Here is a 20,049-nt window from a genome sequence, read left to right as displayed (position 1 = left end):
TCATTTAACATTAATTTAGAAATTGAATCTTCATGAAAATCAGCCAAGTTGGTGCTTTACTGTGGATTAGTGTACAGTAGATGAGGGCTTGTTTAATAGCCAGAAGAAGAAGAGAAGAAGAGTTTTCCATTTCTAGGTATTGACCTTAGACCACTTCCTCTTAAAGAAGACTATTTTGATCATGAATTTTGACACCGTCTACACCCAGGTGTATTCTACACACACATACAGTACAGCGTAGAGTAGAATGGGAGATGTGAGTCTCGTTGGAAGTCTCGCCTTCTGACTCACTCTCGCTTCTGCTTTAGACTAAAGGGGAAGCCAGGGGGGCGGAGCCTTCCTGGAAGCCGCTATGCATCGGCTGATTCACAGTTCTATACCACACACACACACACACACACACACACATACCACATACACACACACACAAACGGGAACTGACATAGGTGACCACCAAAACGGGCATAAACAGCACACACAGGTCACACATACGCACACGCACACACTAACACACACACACACGGTGAAGGCCGTCTGACTCACCTTGCTGGCGAAGAGGCGGTCCCTGTCGCTGGGGTGTGGTGCGAGGGGCCGCTCGTCTCTCTGCTCGGGGCCCCCAGAGCTGCGGGCCCTCTTGTGTGCCAGTCTCTTTTTGGGGCTCTCCGCGCCCCAGGTGTGCCTGGGCTTGACCCCGTCGCTGACCCCCGCACCCGGCCACTCCCGCCGGGACTCGGCCACTCCGTCGCACGAGCCCATACAGCTGGACGGGGAGCTACAGGCGGAGCGGTCACTCATGCCCACCGCGCTCCTCTCCTCCTCTTCCTCATCCTCTTCCTCCTCCTCCTCTTCCCTCACCATGCTACTGTCCTCGCAGAAGTCGTGGCGGGCGCAGGATGACGCCCGGCTGTCCTCGGACGAGGGGGGCGAGAGGCACCTCTTGACCCCGGCGGCGGCCGAGGAGGAGGTGGCCCGCCTCACGCAGTCCGAGCGCTGGTACTGGTGCAGGCCCTGTTCGCTCTCGCCGTCCTCCTCATCACTGGCCAGCCAATCAATGGAATAGTCCGAATCGGAGGAAGACATCCTCAGCAGCTCTGCAGGCTCTAACAAATCCTGATCATCACTGACCTACAGGAGAGGAACACACACACACACACACACATACTGGTCAATCAGGTGCTTTTTACCTGCCTAAACCTGTACATCACAGAAATTATGTAACAGTTATCTTTAAGTGTACACATAAATCATTAAGTGTTTTTTTTTTGGCTTGGAACTCCCATTACGTACCATTACGATCATCAAAACTCAATTACCATAAGATTAGTTATGATCACAGCGATGCTTTTGGGCATGCACTGCACACCTGATAACCATAAGAACTCCTTTGTCAAAACCCACAAAAGACCAACAGTGGACACAGAGATGGCAGCTTCAGAAAACAGGGCCATTTACATGGCTTGTCCCTTCACACTCTCCTGGTTGAACAATGGCCTACTCCTGCATTTAAGCCAGCCAACTGCTGTGTATCTGTGTCTGTGTTTGTTTGTTTGTTTGTTTGTGTGTGTGTGTGTGTGAGAGAGAGAGAGAGAGAGTGCATTTAAAATCCAGACAGACATGATGGGTAAATCACATCAGTCTGAGCCCCAATAAACCCCAAATCACTGCACCCGCCCTGCCACACAAACACCAACAAAACAGACAGGTGAAAACAGAGGAGAGGAGAGGAGAGGAGAGGAGGGAGGAGTAGAGATGAGAGGAGAGGAGGGCGGAGAGAGAAGAGAGGAGCACAGAGGAGACGAGAGAAGAGAGGAGAAGAGAGGAGGAGACGAGGAGAGGAGAGTTGAGTGGCCAGTTGGAACACCTGAGCTTTGACAGAGACAGAGGGCAAAAAGCCACCACACATACACACACATACACACACACACACACACACTCACAGCCTCTGGGAAACCTAGCTCTGAATTATTACTGTCTCTCAAACCAAATATTGTCTTTTAGTTGACTAGTGGCCAAAGCTACAATCCAGCCAAAGCACAGAAACACTGTGAATGATAATAAATATGACTGGATATTGAAAGACACACACACAAAAAATCGTCATTATAAAATTGCAATCTGTGGTAAGAACATCTTCCCCTTGGTTCAATTCAGCATTTCCTTGAATATCTATTCTGTGTTTGATAAACAGCTCAATGCCCGCGAGAGCAGATGTGAATCCTTTTATTTGTCCAAATGGCTATCTAGGCGGCCAAGTGGGCAGGGCAGAGGTTTATTGAAAGGGAACTGTGTGACCAACCAGGTGGCTGAAGGCACGGCTCCCAAAGCCTGCTTATTAATTCAACACGGCCGGAACGGCGCAACCATGACGACCACCCTGGGACACAAACAGTGCCAGGGAGGAGGCACTGCCACAATGAGCTCTCAGGACTGCAGCGATGGCCTATGATTGGAAACGGCCAGATCCACATCTGTGACTTGTGGTCCGGACTCGGGAGAGGGGAGACAGTCGGAGGCGAGGAGGATAGGAGCACGGTGTGGACAGCCATTTGAAGTCTGGCCCGAGAGTGCATTGCCTCCAACAAATGACCCATGCTGGACCACACACAAACACCCATACTCACACAAACGCACGCGCACGTGCACACACACACACACACGTACTCACACACACTTTCAGGCACAATTTCCTTCTTTACTGCTCACATTAACACACATCATTTGTATCTCACACAGACACATACAAATACTCATATACACACACACAGTCTCCCTCAGACACACGCACGTGACTCGGGTCTGGTAGTCTGAGGACCCACCATCAGCAACAGACAAGGCTGCCTCAATGGTATCAGTTCCATCAGCCCGATCTCGCTCTCTCGCTTGCAAATATCCGTCCATTAACCGGCTGGCCAGCCAGCATATTCTCACATGCACATGAGCGACCATGTCTCTTTGTCTAACAAAAAAACTGGAGAGAATAGTTCACACTGTCTGGAGCTAATGTAAGTGCTGCCTTGTTCTTTGTCTCTGAGGACAGAGTTACTCTGTTATGAGAGGGGGTTGATGGGGCCTTTTTCTCAAGAATACACACAAGGCAGTCCACCATGTATGGACCAAAAATCAATACAGATAAGGCTTTATATCAATAATGAATGGACTCCATGTGGTTGCAATTATATGGTACAATAAAGTTCAATGTTTAGGCTACATTATCACGACTATCTTCTCTGATACTGTACTTATTACATGTCTATTGCACTTACTCGTGAGCAGAAACGCACTGAGCAAGCAATGGAAAAGGCTCTCACCTGAGCTTAGCTCACACACTGACTAACCGAAAATAAACCCACGCAGCAACACAAATAGTAAACAAATTGCGACGTGCGCAAATGTTTTAGGGCGTCAATTATACTATACACTTTCATAACCAATCACGTTTCATGGCTGCATGTCAAAACGGGATGCCAAGAGTTATTCATTCCTCTTGGCAGGTCTTATTTCCAGTGTTCACTTGAGAGGCCTTTGTCATCGTGTCATCACCACTTATAATATTACAAGTATAATACACTAAGCTCGACCAGTCAACAGTGTTTTTTTCCCTGTTCTCTTGGTTGTTATTTTAACATTAAGCTTTCTAGAACAACCAACAAGGACCATTCAAAGGAGTGTTGCGTTTTAAGACATAATTTACGACCACGCATGTCACTACAGTTATCCAAACTGACGTGCACTGCCAAAAGTTAACAACAGATTGGAGATATTGCAAAACCTGTGAACTGCAATAGCCCTCCTGTCCTGTCCTAACAGACACAAAGAGAGACTTCGCCACGATGTAGAGAAATTCTGCTGTCAGTGGCTCACGGGGGAGACGGTAGCTTAGCGCTGTTGATAGGTGATATCAGACAATGCCCAATTAATTCGAGAGAAAATGATACACATTAAGCCTAATTGAAGTCATTTTAAAGGGACGATTCCTTCAACGAAATAAGGAGCAGCCTTTACTGTTTCTAGAGAGGACAATCCATAGCCTAGCTTCTCAATCAAATAGCCTATATTCCGATCCATCAACTCTACTTACTGTAAGTGTTGCAGTTTTAAAGACTGGACAAGAGCTAGGCGAGTGGGCCAATGCCGACCATTACACAGTTGAAACATTAAACAAATGACATCGCTTCCAGAAAGCGAATAGTCCAACGGGCTAGTATCAAACAAGTAGGCCTACACCCAGAGCACAATATGATTATTAAATAGACTACCTGTGGGACTGAGGGGTGGGGTCCTCCTCAACCTGCCGACTAATATTTAACATTAAAACGACATCTAAACTAACTATTCAAAAGCTTCAGAGGAAAGCAGATTTCAATAAACTCAATGATTGTTAATATCATGCTGTGGCCCCTTCCAATTTACCATATACCATTTAAACCACCTCTGCGTTCCATGACGCAAAATAGCGCACGACTATTTTTTTAAGAACAGGCAATAAAGAAGCGCCTGTTTGATACATAGTATACTTTCACAACAAGACCACTAAATACATGTGGTATTATCTGACACTTGTGCTGTAACGCTGCCTTGCCATCCCTGCCTCTTGAGTCTTGACAGTTATACCAAACTAAAAGCTCAATTGCGGTATCACACCAGATGATAAGCCTACAGATCTGTACATTTATTGTCTATACATGATCTCACCACTGCGAATACGGCTGCCTAACATAATGCTGCAACAGGGCACACAAAGATAGCTGATTTTTAGATCAATGGTATCTTACCTTACTCGGATGGAGCGGGGCTCTGGCTACTTTCCTTTGTTCAGTGGTAAATCCAGGATACTTGGGGAGTGAGTTGCTGATGTGAGGGGACGTGGTTTCAGCGATGAGGACCTGCAATCGAGTGCCCGTGTTACTTCTCCCAAGGCAACGTGTCTGGCAGGGCGGGTACAAAGCGACCGGTTTTCCCGATTTGTGCTTCCACACCCGAACCTGACCAATGGAGTGTGCGCTTGAGACGAGCGTCAGCTGATAGGCGAGACGATGTTACATATTCAAATGAGATGCAAATAGCACAAACACGTGGACACGCGGATCGGTTTCATTCCACAGCCGGGCAGAAAGTCAACTCGCAACTGTTTTTATTCACGACATAGACGTTTTTTTTAATACCTCACAAGATCGGGGAGGATGTTGTTGGCAAGTTCCATGCACTGCACAGACCAACCGCCTCCCAATCATGACGTTTGAGGGTAAACCGGCCTGGTGCGTGTTATTTAGACGTGAATTACTCCAGTGTTCAATTTTGGCAGACCAGACAATAGTGCAGGTCAAAGTTGATTTCACAGACTGCTGATTTATTTAACCAGTAGCCACCACAGTACCTCTGTGTCTATTTTAAGCCCACTCATTGGCACAATATTTTTGTTTCGCAACTGCAAACAGGCCAATATGGCGACATTTACATGGACCACGAGAACGTGCCGCATGTGTCTGCAGAGTAATCCAATGTGAGGGCATCAACTCTCGCTATTCCACCGTCTGCCCTGCCCGCCCGTGCGAGCTCGGCTTGTCCCCCCGGCTATCCTCGTTTGCTCTCGGCGTCATGCAATGTGCAGCACTGGTCGTATGCGGACCGAGCGAGCGGAATGAATGAAAGGTTCTTGAACGTGACAAGCTGTGCGTAGTCTGTAGGTCTCCGGTTACACACGTGACGACTCTACGCTGTTCCAGCGTCATATGTTTTATGTTTTAGAGGGCGGACTCGTGTAATCACGTAATAGCCTACTACCGAAAAAGTACATTTGGCTGTGAACGGAGAAAAACTGCCACACAAGACGCAGGCTATGAAGGGTGTTAATACATCTTGGCTCTAAGCAAGCTCGCTACACCTATAGTTGATCATTGCCTAAATTATGTTATTAAATCACACATAAGTTAGGCAATGAAGTGTGATGTGCACTCTTTGAGCGCCTCTCTCAAGGAATAACAGTAGCCTATCTGTTAAAAATGTCATCACGCTTACAGCAAGACATGTGAAAATACATTCGGAAGAAACAAATTAGAGAAAGCATGTCCAAGCTAGTAGCCTAGTCAATCATGTTAGCAGAAATGAGTCCACAGGCTGAAAAAATGAACAACACAATCCGAAGTGCGTGATGGCTGCTCTGTTGCCTGCATAGTTTCACATGCTGCTGCGTCAGGAATTTTGCACCTTTTTTTTTTTTTATTGCGCGCAACAGGTATTTGGGCATCTTCCCCCCCATTGTGACCTAAAGGTCCCATGTTGAATGGTGCGGCCAGTCACATTTCTGGGCTTGTGTGGCATTTTGAAGAGGGTCAGTAGTGCTGTGCTGTGCTGTGTGTACAGTGTGCACTCAGGGAGCTAGCCCAGTGGTCGCTATTTCTTCTCTGATTGCTGCTGCCTGTGTTTGTGTGTGTTTGTGTGGGTGTGGGGGAGTGGAGTGGAGTGGGGCACTGTGTGCTGCTGATGGTGGAGTGTGTGTGCAAGTAAATGGCAATGGTGACGTGCAGGCAGTGAGTCATCTCACCTCTCTTTCTCTCTCTCTCTCTCTCTCTCTCTCTCTCTCTCTCTCTCTCCCTCCTTCTCCCTCTCCTTCCCTCTAGATTATTCTCTGTTTTTAATTCATGTTCTCTCTCTCTCCTTCTCTCTCTCTCTTTCTCTTTCTTTCTTTCTTTCTTTCTTTCCTTCTCTCTCTCTCTGAGCTTCCTACAGGGAGCTGGGAGACCAGACAAGGATTTTCTGCCCAGAGCCAGTGACTCAGAGCCCCCCCTGACTGCTGAGAAACGTGAGCACATGTGGGACACCCCCACCCCGCACATACACACACACACACACACACACACACACACACACACACACACACTTCTCTTGCCCTGCATCTCCTTCGTCCCATCCTTTCATTCCTCTCTCTCTCTGCGTCCTCTGTGTCTGTCTCTGCCTCCCTCTCCATCTCTTCTTCTGTCCTTCCGTCTCTGTTTTGCTCATGCTGGCTAATTCCCTGTCCCTCACTCTAGTCTCTTCTCCTCCCTCCGTCTATCTCTCTCTGTCCTTCAATCTTTCTCTTCTCCTCCCTCTGTCTCTCTCTCTCTCTCTCTCTGTCCTCCTCTCTGTACCTCCCTCCCAGCCTTACCTTCAATTCCCTCAGTTGAAGCTCACAATTAATACTAACAGCACTGAGGACAAAATGTTTCCTCTCCCCCACACTCCCTCCCTCCCTCCCTTCCTCTCTTTCTCTCTCTCACTCTCTCTCTCTTTCTTTCTCCCTCCTCTCTCCTCTCGAAATATCCTCCATGCTGTTCTGACGGTCAAGGGGGCCATAGAGGGAAAGCGAGAAGAAGAGGAACAAGAAGAGGAGGAGGAAAAAAAAGCCCTCAGTATGCGGCAGCAGTGCCGCCACCCAGACAGTTTAACAACAGGGTGCAAACCTGTCTGGGCTTTAACGGCCGCCCGGCCTCCCGAGCGCTCGCTGAGTGGCTTAATGCCGCCGGTAATGAGCGCCTGCCCGCCTGGCCTGCCAGCCCATTTAGACCGGCCCTCTCGGAACGGCAGGCGGGCCGCTGGAGGGAGGAAGAGGAGGTAGAGGAGGAAGAGGAAGAGGATGATGAAGGGCATCCTGTGGTGAGAAGATCACAGGTTGGGTTGGAGTGCGGTTTGGTTTACGAGGCACTTTCGGGGTGAGGGTCAGATTTTGGGACGGTGAGGAGCGAAGATGATGGTGTTCTTTTTCTTTCTTAATGGAGGCTGGCCGGAGGGAGTGATGGAGGGTAATAGAGAGAGAGAGGGGATCAGAGAGGGGAGAGAGATGGATGTACAGTGCAGAGGACCATAGCGAGAGAAACAGTGAGATGGACCGTGGAGGAGAGAGAGAGAGAGAGAGAGAGAGAGAGAGAGAGAGAGAGAGAGAGAGAGAGAGAGAGAGAGAGAGAGAGAGAGAGAGAGAGAGAGAGAGAGAGAGAGAGAGAGAGAGAGAGAGAGAGAGAGAGAGAGAGAGAGAGAGAGAGAGAGAGAGAGAGAGAGAGAGAAACAGTGAGATGAGAAAGAGATAGATGGACTGTGGAGGAGAGAGAGAGAGAGAGAGAGAAACAGAAACAGTGAAGTGAGAGAGAGAGATTGATGGGCTGCGGAAGTGGAGAGCGAGTCTGAGATCTGGGCTTCCCTCTCACCGCTGTGCCTTCGATCCCTCCCCACTGTGATGAGTGGCCTCTCAGCGCATCTGACGAGGGCCACGCGTGGGGAGAGGTGGCCCACACGCTGGGAGAGTGGTCGCCACGGAGTCCAGCCCATGTGGAACAAACATGCAGCCTGTAGCTTCTGGCCTAGAGGGGATATTATGGGACTTTACACCCTGTTACACCCTGTTTCCTATCCTGTTCATTCTCTCTTTCTGCAGTTTCTCTCTATCTTTTTATTTTTCCCTGTCTTATTTTTTTTCTCTTATTTCTCTCTGTCTAGTTTAGCTCATGCGCTCTCTTTCCATTTCTCACTTTTACCAGTTTTTCTCTCCCAGTCTCTATCTACCTCTTCTCTTCTCTTTTCTTCTCTTCTCCCTCTCATTTTTCTCATACCCTTTCTCTTTTATCCAGATTCTCTCTTTCCTTTTATCTCTACTCCACTTCTTTCCCGTTTCTATCTGTATGCACTTTCTCGTTCTGTCAATTAGCATTTCATTCCATCTCTCACTGTCTGTTAATTTCCCTCATTTGGTGCCTCTCTGTCTCTCCCCCCTCACACACACACACACACGCACACACACACAAATATGTGAAATGTTTAAAACTGTTACATTTTCTCACTGGCCCTTTGCCCATTATCCTTTTATGCCCCCAAAATCTCTGGCCACAGACCCCCACCCCCATTACATTTGTGAGGACCTTGTGCTTCCTGCCACTTCCTGACGACACTCATTTCCCATTTTTGTGTCCAGGGACGTCCCGCTGACCAGGGACATGTCACATGAAAGGGCCCACAGCCTCCGTTGTTTACTGGGCGCATTGCTGTACTCCGCAGCCTGCCAGCTCAGAAGACAATGGTAACATGAAGCAGGTCTGATAGTCATCTCTGGCTGGTACGCCGTTCCTAAAGCGTTCCCCCTTTTCTTCCCCTTGGAAGAGTTTCAGTGAAACACAAGAATAAACACTGTGGTTCTGTGGTTGACTTGAATGCGTACAGACTCATTTAAGACTCACGAGGAGCATGGGAAAGCTTCTTCTCTGGGTTTATTTTTATCGACTCATACTTTAGGGACCTGATTTCAGTGACAGATGATAATTTCAGTAACGATGATATTGTAGTTGCATCTGATCGGTCTAGCATCCAGCGCTGAAGACCACACAAAAAAGCTCCATAAAACACTGACTTAACTCATTACAATCGGAATGTGGGCAGGTGACCTGGGTGAAATCAGTTAGGGTTTAGGCCAGCCTCACATCCATGCCGTACACACACGTATCGTATGTAACGTTGGCGGGGTGCTGTGTCAAACCTGTTCTTCATCCCGGGCTTAGCATGTCTAATCTGCTTAAAGCATCAAGGCTTAGGTGTGGGGAAGCCGGAGATGTGTGGAAATGTTTTCAGTCAACAAATCATTTGAACCACTTTTTTTTTGTTCCTCTTGCCTATTTCGTAATGTCTTGAAGACTCTTCACACCAACACGCTTACCAAACATGTGCTGTTAATATGATCTGATCACAAAAATAGAAGGCACATGGCGTAACTCTTTACTTCCTCATACCCTTTTCACCCTGTTTCTCTCTTCTTTTTCACACACATACTGTAAACACACACACACCTACACACACCTACACACACACATACACACACACCTACACACACACACACACACACACACACACACACACACACACACACACCTACACACACACCCACACACACACACACACACACACACACACACACACACACCTACATACACACACACACACACACACACACATCTACATACACCCACACACACATGCACACACATGCACTCGCGCATGCTTTCACACCGAGATCCTCTTTGCGTCCTTGTGTCAGGCCTGCGATGAGTCAGAGGCAGAAATGGGCACAGTGATTTACGAGAGCTGTCAGGAGATGGGGAGTGATTCAGAGCCCCTAGGGGGACCGAGAGACCCAGCCAGCCAGCCAGAGAGAGAGAGCGGCCAACTGAACAACCAACTGTGTGTGTGTGTGTGTGTGTGTGAGAGAGAGAGAGAGAGAGTGTGAGTGAGTGAGTGGAGGATCGCTGACTTCCAGTCTCACTCTCATTCATAAAACATCTTCCCCAAAAAAGAAGGTGGGATGTGAGAGGGCACGTGTGTGTGTGTGTGTGTGTGTGTGTGTGTGTGTGTGTGTGTGTGTGTGTGTGTGTGTGTGTGTGTGTGTGTGTGTGTGTGTGTGTGTGTGTGTGTGTGTGTGTGTGTGTGTGTGTGTGTGTGTGTGTGTGTGTGTGTGTGTGTGTGTGTGTGTGTGTGTGTGTGTGTGTGTGTGTGTGAGTGTGTGAGTGTGTGAGTGAGTGTGTGCGTGTGTGTGTTTATTAAACTAACCACTTCAGGGGTGTCTGTAGAAAGGAGACCACTGCAGTCACACATCACACCAACACTCTCCACAACTCCTGTGTGTGTGTGTGTTCTGCTGAAGAGGAGCATGAGTGTAGGGAGTAAAGAACCCCAGATAGCCTCAGAAGTGTGTGTGTGTGTGTGTGTGTGTGTATGTGTGTGTGTGTGTGTGAGGTGAGCTTGTGTTTACCTGTAAGGATCCTGAATGGGATCAGCACACGTGTGTGTGTGTGTGTGTGTGTGTGTGTGTGTGTGTGTGTGTGTGTGTGTGTGTGTGTGTGTGTGTGTGTGTGTGTGTGTGTGTGTGTGTGTGTGTGTGTGTGTGTGTGTGTGTGTGTGTGTGTGTGTGTGTGTGTGTGTGTGTGTGTGTGTGTGTGTGTCAGGGGCAAGGAGAGATGTGTTGATGGGCCAAACCACAGGCGTAAGGCGAAGGAGGCCACAGGGGCCGGAACTGACGAGAACAAGAACAACAGGAGGAAAATGATGTTTGGAAAAAGAGCACAATACTTAATTAAATGGAGGCAAGGCGTGTGTGTGTGTGTGTGTGTGTGTGTGTGTGTGTGTGTGTGTGTGTGTGTGTGTGTGTGTGTGTGTGTGTGTGTGTGTGTGTGTGTGTGTGTGTGTGTGTGTGTGTGTGTGTGTGTGTGTGTGTGTGTGTGTGTGTGTGTGTGTGTGTGTGTGTGTGTGTGTGTGTGTGTGTGTGTGTGTGTGTGTGTGTGTGTGTGTGGAGTGGAGAACAAATATGCCAATAGACTGCCTCATGAGCTGCAACCAGAGAAAATGACTCAGCGTGGTCAAACTGTGGTGTATAGTGTGTGTGTGTGTGTGTGTGTGTGAGTGTGTAGATGCTTACACAAATATACTTCTGTATGTAGGCATGTGTGTGTCACGTTTAGTGCTTACTGTCAGACTAGATAGTAGCTGGCTGTGGTCTAGGAGAGTGTTTGTACCACACATGGCCAAACACACACTCCCTCCCGTTTTCTGACAGGGCCCCATTGTAAATAATGCTGTCTCTACATGAGAGAGCGTGATAGAGAGAGAGAGAGAGAGTGTGTTGGTGTTACGAAGCCTTGCGTACGCACATTTCCGCCCCGAATAGATGCCCGATAAGTGCCCAAAAAGCGTTACAATATGGCCGCCAAGTGGAGGGACTTGCCTAGAAGAACTTAAGATGAAACCAGACCCTTTTTGTATTCTATTAAGACTGAGACGAGAGGGATGGAGAGAGAAAGAGAGAGATGAAGAGAAATGAGTGACAGGCCCATTCTAGCTACACAGGACCTTACAAACTGTTTCTAGCCCTTTCCCTTTCCACTCCAAAGCCAAAGCCCCGCCCAGCCACCCCATGTAATAGCAAGCTTTTATTAATTAGTAAAGCACCTGTGAATTATTCATGCTCGCGACTGTGTCAGGGCCAGGTGGTGAGATAATGTTGGTGATATTGTAATGTGTTTGAATGAATAATCAGGATCCTCTTTCATCCGTGCTACTGCAGCTGGTGTTATTGCCTTTAACCAATCCCCCCCTCTCACACACACACACACACACACACACACACACACACACACACACACACACACACACACACACACACACACACACACACACACACTCATACAGACAATCCCCCCCCCCCACGCAACCCCTTACTCACAGCAATCCCGCTCTCCCCCCCCATTCAACCTCTCTTCCTCTCTCTCTCTCACACACACAGACACACACACACACACACAGACACAGACACAGACACAGAGACACACACAGACACACACACACAGACACACAGACACACACACACACACACAGACGGCCCTTCACCCCACTCCACTCTGCCTCTCTGAGCAACTCCAGCTGAACGGTGTGTAATTTGGTGTTTTCTACATGTGTGCCGATGTTGCTCCTTTTAAAGATCAGTCACCATTATCTCACTGCTGCCACTGCTCACCTCCTGCTCTATTCTCTCTCTCTATTCTCTCTCTCTATTCCTCTCTCTCTCCATGTCTCTCTATCACTCTCCCTATGTCCCTCATCTCTACCCTGATCTCTCTCTCCTTCTCTCTCACCTTCTCTCTCTCCCCTGTTCTCTCTCTCTCTCTCTCTCATGCTGGCCCCCTCTGGCCCGAGGCTCCTCCTCTGGTCTGTGCCGTCAGGGTGTTACTGGAAAGGGAGAGGGCTGCCGCCCCTCCCTCCCTCCCTCTCTTCCTCCCTCTCTCGCTCGCTCCCTCCCTCCCTCCCTCCCTCCCTCTCCCTGTCCCTCCTATGGCAGCCAGCGGAAAAAAAGAGAAGAGAGGAGCGAGGGAGCAGAGAGCGGAGAGCAAAAAAACGTGACAGCATCTGCTGCTAGCGAGAGGGCAGACGCAAAGTGCCAGCCATGTCTGCTGAGACTCAAGCCATCATGCCTGTGTGTGTGTGTGTGTGTGTCTCAGGGTGAGAAAGAGGGAAGTGGTGTGTGTGTGTGTGTGTGTGTATATGTGTGTGTGTGTGTGTGTGTGTGTGAGAGAGAGAGAGAGAGAGAGAGAGAGAGAGAGATAGAGAGTATGAATATGCTGAGTGTTTGTGGTTTAATGTGTTTGTGTTGTTCTTGTCTCTCTTACTGAAAGTGGTTTGTGGGTGTGGGTGTGGGTATGAATATATGTATATCTGTCTGTTATATGGTAATACATTTGTGTGTGTGTGTGTGTGTACACAGGAGATTGTATAAAAGTGATCAGGTGTTAATGCTGTATCAGTGTATCTGTGAGTCTATGTGTATTAATAAGTGTCCTCTACAGTATGTGAGGAACATGTCTGTGTGTACTGGACATTCTTAATTAGTTGATGTGGCTGCGCACGTGCGCGCGTGTGTGTGTGTGTATGTGTGTGTGTGTGTGTGTGTGTGTGCTGAGGAGGCATGTGGAAGGTTATGTAGACATTGCTGGCTGAAGCGTAGTCCTGGCTGGCTGACCGCCCTGTTCTGTTGCTTTAAAGGGCTGGACCTGGAGCTTCTCCCATCCCTCCCTCCCTTCTCTCTCTCTCTCTCTCTCTCCTTCTCTCTCTCTCTCTCTCTCTCTCTCTCTCTCCCCTCTCTCTCTCTCTCTCTCTCTCTCTCTCTCCCTCTCTCTCTCTCTCTCTCTCTCTCTCTCTCTCTCTCTCTCCGTGAAGACTCTGTCCAGTCACATGGGCTGCTCTCACACACTCACTAGAGGAGCTCCCTGTGCTCTTGTCTCTCCCCATGGCCACTTCACATGCACACACAGGGCTGCACGCCTGCCAACCAGCCAGTCACTGTCAAATCTGTCTCTGTGTGTGTGTGTGTGTGTGTGTGTGTGTGTGTGTGTGTGTGCGCGCGCTGTCATGCATGAGAATGTATGTGCATTCAGCATGTATGGGCTATGCATTCCTCTGTGTGCATGTGAGCATGTGCATGTGTGTGTGTTTACATGGCTGCGCTCATACATGTGCTCATGTGTCTGTGTGTGTGTGTGTGTGTGTGTGTGTGTGTGTCTGTGTGTCTGTGTGTGTGTGTGTGTGTGTGTGTGTGTGTGTGTGTGTGTGTGTGTGTGTGTGTGTGTGTGTGTGTGTGTGTGTGTGTGTGTGTGTGTGTGTGTGTGTGTGTGTGTGTGTGTGTGTGTGTGTGTGTGTGTTGTGTACCGGTACATGTGTGTGTGCTTCCTGCACATGTGATTGTGCGTCTACAAGTATACTTGTACACGTACGTACGTACGCGTATGCATGTGTGCACATGCTTGTGTCCTCATCCATGTGTGTGTGTGTGTGTGTGTGTGTGTGTGTGTGTGTGTGTGTGTGTGTGTGTGTGTGTGTGTGTGTGTGTTCAAATGTCTGAACAGCTGCCAGCGCAGCTCGAGCAGCAGTGGGATATCTATCCGCGGGGCTGAATGCTACATGTGACCAGGGGTATATTTTAACTGAGTTATGTAACTGACCCAGTCCGACTGCTCTGCACACTCACCAGGAAGGCTGCACAGAGCGAGAGAGAGAGGGAAGGAGAGAGGGAGGGAGGGAGGGATGGAGGGAGGAGAAAAAGGAAGGAAGAAAGAGAGAAAGGGTAAGGGAACAGCCTGACTGCGTGAGTCTCACCTCAACATATTGAATAATTCCTGCTGTCCAGATGAGCCTCGGTGACATGTTTCAACCACAGCTCTTTTTTCTGCCAGCGCTTCTCCACACTGCCTGCTTCAACTTTCCACCCTGGTTTCACAACACAGGAAGAGAGAGAGAGAGAGACCGAGAGAGAGAGAGAGAGAGAGAGAGTGAGAGAGAGAGAGAGAGAGAGAGACTGCAAGAGAGAGAGAGAGAGAGAGATATAGAGAGACCGAGAGAGAGAGAAACAATAGTGTGTTTTATCACACACACACTTCTGCAGGTTTAGCACCTGGTCCTAATCTCCGTTTGGATAATAAAAGAATCTAGCTGGCAGACAGGGCAGCGGTGACCACTGTGGGGCCGATAAGCGCAGAGATAACACGCCACAGCTCGGGTCACCGGCTTGCACAACACAGGAACGTGTGTCCTATTTTGCTGCAAGCTGCCTGCGATGCCGACATTTATGGCTTAATGGTTTCTGGCCTCTGCAGGCTCACATGTGAAAGTGATGAAAAATCAAATTATGGGCTCAACGTCAGAGCCCTAACCACTGGAAACAGCCAGTGATGTTCTCTTGGAGGAACCCACACAGCAGAGGTCTGTGGGGACGTTCTGCAGATTCTGAGGCGGAACCGGCTCCTCTCTCTTGTCGTCAAGAACATCTCTGTAGAAGTGTCATGAGTGCTGTTGCAACTCTTCTCTCTCGCCTTTCTCAACAGTAGCGACGACTTCTCGTCAAAGGTCATGATCCTGAGACGCTCCAACAGGCAGCGGAGGAGAAAGAGACATCTTGAGATCTCCTGAGCCTTCTGCATCTCGTTTCTAAATTCAGCATATGATTTCCTTGTGATCAGTTTGTGTCGTAAGTCAGATGAGTAAGGCCTTCCAGAGCCAAGTCCATTAGCCCGTTACAGCAGTGCAGTGCAGACTGCCAGTGCAGTGCCTGTGTAAGGACTCCCTGTTCAGCTTGGTGCTCATTTTACACATCTTTTTGCGCACCGTTGACAGCATTAAGCAGTGTGGTTACTGAGAGAGTACGTAGCTGGTGCTCCTGCAGGAGGTGAAGATGTGTTGAAGTGTTTATTGTGTAAACGTGGGGCACTAACTCGCCAACAGAATTCTCTTTAAAAAGACACCAACTGCTGCACTACTTTAGTAGTACTACAGAAACCTCCATACACTGTGCTCCAGCTGGGAAGAGCAGGTGTATTTAGCTCCTTCTCACATGATCACAAAACACTAAAATGCGCTAAAGTGAATTAATAACAACAGAAAAAGAAATGAATAAATAAATAAATAACAGAAAATGATTTTGCAGACTCATAAATAGAAAGTACAGTAAACTGATTACAGGGTCAGTAACAAGTAAGTCATTTTCAAAACAAATAAGTGAATAGAGACAGTGTAAACATGGCCTCACCGCTGTTCAGAGCATGTTCAAATGGCTGCTGCACTGCAAATAGGTAACTTAACTTAGCTGCTTTCAAAGGGACAGTGTTGTTTTCAGCTCAGGGGCACAGTGTGACAGAAATTTGCATTCCTATCGTTGTTTATTTTGTGTCCGCCAGAGACACCTGAGCATGTCCATCAGCAGAGTGATTTTACTATCACCATACTAGGCGCAGGGCAGGCTCTCTGGCGCGTACAGTATTTTAGTTGGTGGCCGTCCAAAGGTGACAGGCCACGAGAACAGCACGTTTGAGTGTGTGTGTGTGTGTGTTGTGCATCTGAATGCTCCTGCGCTTCCGTCTGACGAGCGTCCAGTGAGCTGTGGCTCGACCGTGTTGCTCTGGGCCGAGCTGATGTCTGTCCCCTATCTGATCCCGCTGGGCGGGGTGCAAACTGTTTTTGGAGAGAGGGGCCCTGCAAAAACAACACGGGTGCCCCCGCCACAGGCGGGTTAGTCGAGGGCTGATGGGTGGGGGGGTTGAGGGGGGGGGGGGGGGGGGGGGTTGGTTGGGCGGGGCGGCTGCTGCTGGTATCGTGTTTGTGCTGCTGCCATCTGGCCAGGTGCCATGAGGAAGAGCGTACCAGGAACCTGAGCACAGGCAACCAAGAGGGGTAGGAAGCAGGCGTGGGGGCAGGGGGGTAGGGGGCAGGGGGGTGGGGGCAGGTGACAACAGCACGGGGGGTTGGGGGGGGGGGGGGGGTGCTGCCAACAATCGGGTGAATGCTGCGCGCCACAGGTATTTAGAGCCCACTTTACAGAGAGCTCAGACAGACAGAAAGCAAGAAAGAGCGAGAGAGTAGAGAGGAAAGAGAAAAAAAGCGAGAAGTGTAGCGTGTAGAGAGAGGTTTCATCAGCATGTAGGACTCTCTTGTGAGTCTAGTGAGTATTTGTCATACCAGTTCAAAGATCAAATGTTTCGTTATTCAGGCGTAATCATCCGTGTCTCATTGCACAATATAAATCAAGTTACGTCATCAGATGCAATATCGGTGACGCCCAGAACTATATAACTTCTTTCAAGAGAGACTCTCTTTCTCTAGAAGTGGGATCAGTCACATGCGTCACTTACCTGTTCTGTGTGTGTGTGTGTGTGTGTGTGTGTGTGTGTGTGTGTGTGTGTGTGTGTGTGTGTGTGTGTCTCAGGTGTTTAGCCCCACTAGTGGTGTGTGTGTGGCTTGGACCCTGAGTCTGACCACATCTGGCTCTCCCTATTTGAGTCAGCTGTTTTCCAACCACTACCCCTCCACTACCAGAAACGTGTGCTTTACATAAGATGTTTTTTTCTCTTTTTTTTGGTGGGCCGTTACACTCACACACTTGCATAACTTTAGAGGAGGCCCACATTTGGGTTGTTATTCTTCTGTTTGGATCCCTTCCCAACATGCACAAGTCAAAAGCACCTGGCACCCCGCCACTCTGCTTTTCTCTGGAATATTCTTAGGAAGCGGTGGGGGCACATTGAGCTAACATAAAAAAGAAAATTCTCAAACATCATATTTTTTTGGTATGTGTGTGTGTGTGTGTGTGTGTGTGTGTGTGTGTGTGTGTGTGTGTTGCTAGAGATCACGCCGTCTAAGAAGCCCTCGAGTAACACCTGACCCTATCTGACTTGTCAAAACTCCCGGCTATCAATAGCCGTCCAGCTTTCACCGTCCAGCGTTGATTTATAACCCACATGCATGGCAGCATGCTTCATGTGACACCAACGTGCAACACATCCGTGCATGCCCGCGGGCTGGCAGCTGGGCACACGCAGGACTCAGGGTGCTAGTGAGCTTTGCCAGGCCCCCCGGGGGGAAGCATCAGGCAGCAGGGGGAAGCCCAGGACATGGACACGTCCACACCGCGAGAGGCATCCCTACAGGGTGTGTTTGTGACACAAGGGTAAACAAGCATATGCAGACTTAATGTGAAATCAGAGGGAGGAAGATGATTGATGATGATGAATGCTGGAACGCAAAAAGCACATAGATTTACAGCCAGACAGACGGGAACGGAAATGTGCACGGAACATGCAGCAGAGGAGAAAAAAAGGATAGAGATATACAGACGGAGGTGGAGAAGGGAAAGAGAGACATGGGGAGGGAAAGAAGAGAGATAAAGAAAGGAGAGGGAGAAATGGTGACAGGAGACAGAGAGATCTAGAGAGACAGAGCAGCTGATGGTGAAATGAAGGAGGGATAGAGAGAGAGTAGAGCAGAGGAAGAGACAGCCTGAGATGGAGAGACAGTGAAGGTGAGAGAGAAAGAGAGAGAGGGAGGAAGAAGTGGAGAGGTGTGTGTGTGTGTGTGTGTGTGTGTGTGTGTGTGTGTGTGTGTGTGTGTGTGTGTGTGTGTGTGTGTGTGTGTGTGTGTATGTGTGACGTGTACTGCAGCAGGGTGGTCTCTGGAGTGGACGCGGTGGTAACAAACAGCAGCAGTAGCAGCACCCTCATGTCCCCGTCTTCTGCACTGTTCCCACTCTGTTCCTCACCTCTTCACACACACACACACACACACACACTTATGGCTCACCATCTCTCTCTCTCTCTCTCTCTCATTTTTTCTCTCTCTCATCATCTCTTTTCCTCACTTGTTCTCTGACTTCACACCTCTCTCTCCCTCACACACACACACACTCTCTCTCTCCCTTCCACACTCACACACACACACACACACACACACACACACACACGTATGGCTCACCTCTCTCTCTCTTTGCTCTCTCATCATCTCTTTTCCTCACTTGTTCCCTGTCTTCACACCTCTCTCTCTTTCTTCTTTCTCACACACACACATACATACACTCTCTCTCTCTCTCTCTCTCTCTCTCTCTCACACACACACACACACACACACACACACAAACACACACACTCAGACACTTGACAAAACATCTCCAATGCTTGGCTGCCATGAGAAGTCATTCCAATATCTATGGGAATGTACAGTACTCTCAGTCTCTTACAGACTGGCCCTCCTCTGTTGCTCACTCCCTGTTCCTCTCATCTCCTCGTGATCCTCTTGTCTCTTTGTCTTGCACTTCTGAGTAAGCATGCACACACACATCAATGCAACCTCACACACACAATTCAAGACACACACACACACACACTTTTTCTGTTTCTGTCTTACTTACTCCCTTACACTCACAGAAACACATGCACACACACACAAACACACACACATGCAAACCACATACCACCCACTCAAACACTCCAACTCCCTCCCTCTCCAAATGTGCTGCATTGGGTCTCAAACACTTTCATTATGATAATGTGTAACACATGTCACCGTCTGTAAATGGCTGTGCCACTTTTCTTCGCTACATATCGCTCTGTCGTGTTCACTGGTGCATCTAATGTGAAAACACGCCATCCAGACGAATAGCATTATTTGCCATCTGTCCCCCACTGTTCTCCAGTTTTACCTCTCAGTTCTCAAACACAACCTCTCTCTTTCTCTCTCTCTCTCTCTCTCCCTCTCTCCCTATGATAGCCTTGTCCAGGCCTGTTCTGCCTTCCTCTTTCTAGGTCAAAGCCAGCAGCTCTCAGTGGATGCCTGGACTTTGAGGAACATAATGAAAGTGTTGAATAGAGCATGAAACTGGCGCTCCCGCCCTCCTTGTTAAAGGCTATTTTATTTACAGCCGCCGCGATTAACAGCTGTTTCACATAATGGATGAAAAGTGACACAGACGTCCTTGAGTTTGATTTCCAGGAGAGGTCACGGGGATGTTGTAGAGACGGCACGGACATGTTTGTGCTCACACTGAGGCTGTTTACCGTCCCACGGAATGGAGACCCTCGAAGACCATGGAAAATCCCAGATTTTCTGTCAGCGGAAGGCAGAGGATTGGGAGGCTTGGTTGCCATGTTTACCCCAACTCCAACCCCACCCCCCACCCCTCGCCACCACCTCCCACCCACACACACTCTCTAAACACTAACTAGGTCAGGCACG

The 20,049-nt window shown here is 48.8% G+C and overlaps 1 protein-coding gene and 1 long non-coding RNA gene across 2 annotated transcripts in view; one reads left to right on the top strand and one right to left on the bottom strand.

The window, feature by feature from the left end:
* The window catches only part of LOC134093499 (uncharacterized), a 12,294-nt gene extending 7,373 nt beyond the window's left edge, over nt 1-4,921 (bottom strand). The window contains exons 1-2 of the mRNA XM_062546555.1: nt 4,773-4,921; nt 544-1,125 (exon numbers count right to left, since the gene is read on the bottom strand). Of these exons, the coding sequence (XP_062402539.1) occupies nt 544-1,080 (537 nt within the window). The 5' untranslated portion in view covers nt 1,081-1,125; nt 4,773-4,921. The remainder of the gene's footprint in view (nt 1-543; nt 1,126-4,772) is intronic.
* Nucleotides 4,922-5,078: 157 nt separating this feature from the next.
* Nucleotides 5,079-9,121, top strand: LOC134094622 (uncharacterized). The gene is made up of 3 exons (XR_009940465.1): nt 5,079-5,255; nt 6,727-6,799; nt 8,939-9,121. It is a non-coding gene; the product is annotated as an uncharacterized LOC134094622 (long non-coding RNA).
* Nucleotides 9,122-20,049: the final 10,928 nt, after the last annotated feature.

The sequence above is a fragment of the Sardina pilchardus genome, chromosome 10 (genome assembly GCF_963854185.1).
Source record: "Sardina pilchardus chromosome 10, fSarPil1.1, whole genome shotgun sequence".
Lineage (NCBI taxonomy): Eukaryota > Metazoa > Chordata > Actinopteri > Clupeiformes > Clupeidae > Sardina > Sardina pilchardus.
This window is presented reverse-complemented; position numbering and strand designations above follow the sequence as displayed.